The 5,000-nt window shown below is 46.5% G+C and overlaps 1 protein-coding gene across 1 annotated transcript in view; it reads left to right on the top strand.

The window, feature by feature from the left end:
* The window catches only part of hibadhb (3-hydroxyisobutyrate dehydrogenase b), a 27,892-nt gene that overhangs the window by 3,016 nt on the left and 19,876 nt on the right, over positions 1-5,000 (top strand). The window contains exons 2-4 of the mRNA XM_063197925.1: positions 466-626; positions 2,573-2,682; positions 4,481-4,602. Coding sequence (XP_063053995.1) covers positions 466-626; positions 2,573-2,682; positions 4,481-4,602 — 393 coding nt within the window. The remainder of the gene's footprint in view (positions 1-465; positions 627-2,572; positions 2,683-4,480; positions 4,603-5,000) is intronic.

Below are 5,000 nucleotides of genomic sequence, written 5' to 3' on the forward strand. Positions count from 1 at the left end.
GAGTAAATCTTGCCTGACAATTGCTTGCGATGGTCCAAGGGGGTAACGTTCCAGCGATTGTCGTAAGGGGGGTTTTCAGCCGAGAATCGGCGCGATAGTCGTGTAGTTTGAGCCAGGCTTTAGAGTGTGTGTGTGTGTGTGTGTGTGTGTGTGTGTGTGTGTGTGTGTGTGTGTGTGTGTGTGTGTGTGTAGTGTGCAGGCCCAGCATGGCGTCTAAGACGCCGGTGGGCTTCATCGGTCTCTGTGTGTGTGTATTAACGTGTGTGTGTGTGTGTGTGTGTGTGTGTGTGTGTGTAGTGTAGTGTGCAGGCGCAGCATGGCGTCTAAGACGCCGGTGGGCTTCATCGGTGTGTGTGTGTGTGTGTGTGTGTGTATTAACGTGTGTGTGTGTGTGTGTGTGTGTGTGTGTGTGTGTGTGTGTGTGTGTGTGTGTGTGTGTGTGTGTGTGTGTGTGTGTGTGTGTAGTGTGCAGGCGCAGCATGGCGTCCAAGACGCCGGTGGGCTTCATCGGTCTGGGCAACATGGGAAACCCGATGGCCAAGAACCTCCTGAAGCACGGATACCCCGTCATAGCAACCGACGTCTTCCCAGAGTCATGCAAGGAGATACAGGAGCTCGGGGCACAGGTGAGAGAGAGAGAGTGTGTGTGTGTGTGTGCGTGCGTGTGTGCGTGTGTGGCACGGATACCCCGTCATGGCAACCGACGTCTTGAGAGAGAGAGAGAGAGAGAGAGAGAGAGAGATGTACAATGGATGATAATGTGTGTGTGTGTGTGTCGGCTCTGGACTCCCCTGTATAATGTATGTGTATATATATGTAATGTGTGTGTGTTAGGGATGGGAATCTTCATCATCAAAGCGATACGATATGCATCTCGATACACATGCCAACGATAAGATACATTCACGATTCATAAAATTACTGGTGATGCGATACGATACGATTCTCCTACCTACCAGTTTGATATGGCGCGATGCAATTATAATGTCATGCGATTCGGTGCGATGCGATGCGATAGAGAACAGATTAAAATATGAAATTGATATTAAAGGCTGTGCACAATGCTGCCGTAATGCAGAGTAAACAGAGCGCTGCCTCAACCACTTTGCCCCCAAAATTGTGGCCTCCTAAATTGAGACTGACTAAAAACATCATGAAAAAATATTTCATTACATTTCAAAACATTTTTGTTAGTTATCAAAAGGGCCATCATTTTTCAGACATACTGTAATTGTGAATACAGTAATTAGCATTATTATTAGTAGCAGTAGTAGTATTTACTTATGAGGGGGCCTCCTGACCAGTTATGCCTAGGCCCCCAAAACCTTAGCAGCGGCCCTGGCTGTGCATATTACTTTTGAAATAGCCTATACTGGAAAACATACAGAGAGCAGTGAGAACTCATTTTGGCTTGGGCACATTGCTTTGAGCAGAGAAAATGAAAAAATACACAATACAATATACCTGAATACCATGCCAATTACAGTATATCTCTTTTTTAAAATAAAAATGGGAAAACCACAGAGCTTCTGATCATGTTGGAATATTGACCTGGACATGTAATAGGCTAACTACATTTACAGGTAAGCTCTGAACAACTTATCAACTACAATTGATCCAAATTAGAACAATTTAGTAAGTAGATGTTGGGAATGGGGTTAATATCAGAAGGGGGAAATAACGTGCGTAATGGACCGAAGTGTTGGAATAGTGTACTTTTCAACGGGACTTTTTAAACTTCATGGACAATCTGCACGGGCAGCAAATCAGACTGTGTGTGTCCAGCACGAGAGCTAACAGGCTCCTAAGCAATGATGCCAACTTAGCGACTTCACTTCTTTTTTACTGCATGAACAATGGACTTAACACGAATGCACAGGCTCTGTAACGTTTTCCAACACGGTTATGTTTTTTTTGTTTTTTTTAATCTCGTGCGCTGACTATGCTTATGCTGCTGTCATTCGGAAACGGCAACATGTTGGCAGACAACTTTCTCTTGTTGTTTGTGCCGCACGGTAGACTACCCTATCAACTCAAATAGTGAAGCGAGTACTCTCTCCACACGTCTTCCAGACTCGCAGAAGATGGTCGCTAGAAACTTTCATTTAAAAAGTAACCGGATGACCAGAAAACTTGCTGTATATGACATGAAAATGTGCTCCACATTGCTGGTAACCCGCCGCTTTGACTCAAAGGAAAATACTGTTTGTTTACACGCCTCCTCGCAATAGAGATGGAAAGGCAGTCTGAATCAGAGCAAGGTGATGTGCGTTGCGCACGAGAACAAATCCTGAAATTGACAGTTTCTAAAAAGTTTTAAGAGATATTATACGGTTTGTACCGATGCGGACAGTCAAGATACGATGTATCTCGATTTTATTTGCGTTTCTTACCGATGCAGACGTTTGCAAATCGATGCAACCGTACCGTACAGGTCATATCGATTTTCCGATACGTATCGGTGAATCTTCCCTTCCCTAGTGTGTGTGTGTGTGTGTGTGTTAGTTAGTGTTTGTGTAATATGTTAAAAGTGTGTGTGTGTGTGTGTGTGTGTGTGTGTGTGTGTGTGTAGATCCTGGACTCCCCAGCTGAGGTGGCTGATAAGGCCGATCGCATCGTCACCATGTTACCATCCAGCCCTAATGTGATAGAGGTGTACACAGGAACCAACGGCATCCTCAAGTAAACACACACACACACACACACACACACACACACACACACACACACACACACACCATGCTGCCATCCAGCCCCAATGTGATAGAGGTGTACACAGGAACCAACGGCATCCTCAAGTAAACACACACACACACACACACACACACACACACACACACACACACACACACACACACACACCATGCTGCCATCCAGCCCTAATGTCATAGAGGTGTACACAGGAACCAACGGCATCCTCAAGTAAACACACACACACACACACACACACACACACACACACACACACACACACACACACACACACACACACCATGCTGCCATCCAGCCCTAATGGCATAGAGGTGTACACAGGAACCAACGGCATCCTCAAGTAAACACACACACACACACACACACACACACACACACACACACACACACACACACACACACCATGCTGCCATCCAGCCCTAATGTCATAGAGGTGTACACAGGAACCAACGGCATCCTCAAGTAAACACACACACACACACACACACACACACACACACACACACACACACACACACACACACACACACCATGCTGCCATCCAGCCCCAATGTGATAGAGGTGTACACAGGAACCAACGGCATCCTCAAGTAAACACACACACACACACACACACACACACACACACACACACACACACACACACACACACACACACACACTGCCATTGAGGTGTGTACGGGAGCGAAAAACATTCTCAAGTAAAAAAAAAACACAAACACATATACTGATGATTTTTTTGACCTGACTGTTTGTTACCTTGATGAACCTGTTGGCGTCCACGTCATCATGACACGCAGAGAGAAAAAAAAAACATTAGTATCTTTCAGTTCACATCAACAAACAACTTTTGGGTTCCAGAGGTCTTATGCAGCGATCACAGCGCCGGCGTTGAACGCGTGGAAAGATGTGGAAGTCATTGTCTTGTCCATTCAAGATTAGCTGCAGGAACAGGCTCTGGCACGCTTTTCTGTCGGCCAGAACGCATCTTAAGCGGCGTACACACACAAAGCTAGCTTTTCGCTTGCTCGCCTACTCGCCACTCTTTCATGGAACGTTCGCTGAAAGTCCCCACAGCCAGAGAATCGTATATGAGAGTGAGATAAAGCAGGCGGGTTCTTTTCCGGTATCCACTTTACGTCGGGTGAACGCCCCTTTAGGAGACCTTCGATTAGGAGACCTTCGGAGTCTTGAGGTAGAGAATAAATGGAGTCCCCTTAGCGCTGTAGATGGCGGTAGCGCACGTCTTGTGCAAACACCACGGAAAGAGAAGAAGAAGGAGGGACAACGCCCCCTTAGGAGACCAAATTTTGAGCACACGCTTTTGCATTGAGTGGGCGTGTTTCGATCCCTCTTATTATATATCCAACCTCTTTGCCACGGCTTTAACTGCCAATGAACAGGCGAGAAGTACCAAACTCTGCATTCCAATTGGTTACTTGCTTACTCGCCTCTCTCGAAGTTAAAATATTTTCATCCGCCCACATCGCATCGCTTGTACAGTACTCGCCTGCTAGTCTCGCTGGAACATATTGACATTCTATTGAGTTCATTCGCTGAGTGAGTAACTAGTAGCGACGTGTGTGTACGACCCTATAGGGGAAGAGCAGCCCAATTCTGTGTAAGGGCGCCAATAGGAAGTGTGGTGGCTGTTAGTAATAAGTGTGTGTGTGTGTGTGTGTGTGTGTGTGTGTGTGTGTGTGTGTGTGTGTGTGTGTGTGTGTGTGTGTGTGTGTGTGTGTGTGTGTGTGTGTGTGTGTGTGTGTAGGAAGGTTAAGTCGGGTACCTTACTAATCGACTCGTCCACCATCGATCCGGCCGTTTCCAAGGAGATGGCAGCAGCAGCTGACAAGACGGGAGCGCTCTTCATGGACGCACCAGTATCTGGAGGTACACACACACTTATATACACACACACACACACACACACACACACACTTATACACACACACACAAGACGGGAGCGCTCTTCATGGACGCACCAGTATCTGGAGGTACACACACACACACACACACACACACTTATACACACACACACAAGACGGGAGCGCTCTTCATGGACGCACCAGTATCTGGAGGTACACACACACGTATACACACACACACACACACACCCCTATACACACTTATACACACACACACACACACACACACACACACACACACACACACAAGATGGACGCACCCGTATTTGGAGGTACACACACACTTATACACACACACACACACTTATACACAAACACACACACTTATATACACACACACACACTTATACACAAACACACACA

The sequence above is a fragment of the Engraulis encrasicolus genome, chromosome 5 (genome assembly GCF_034702125.1).
Source record: "Engraulis encrasicolus isolate BLACKSEA-1 chromosome 5, IST_EnEncr_1.0, whole genome shotgun sequence".
In the NCBI taxonomy this organism is placed as follows: Eukaryota; Metazoa; Chordata; class Actinopteri; order Clupeiformes; family Engraulidae; genus Engraulis; species Engraulis encrasicolus.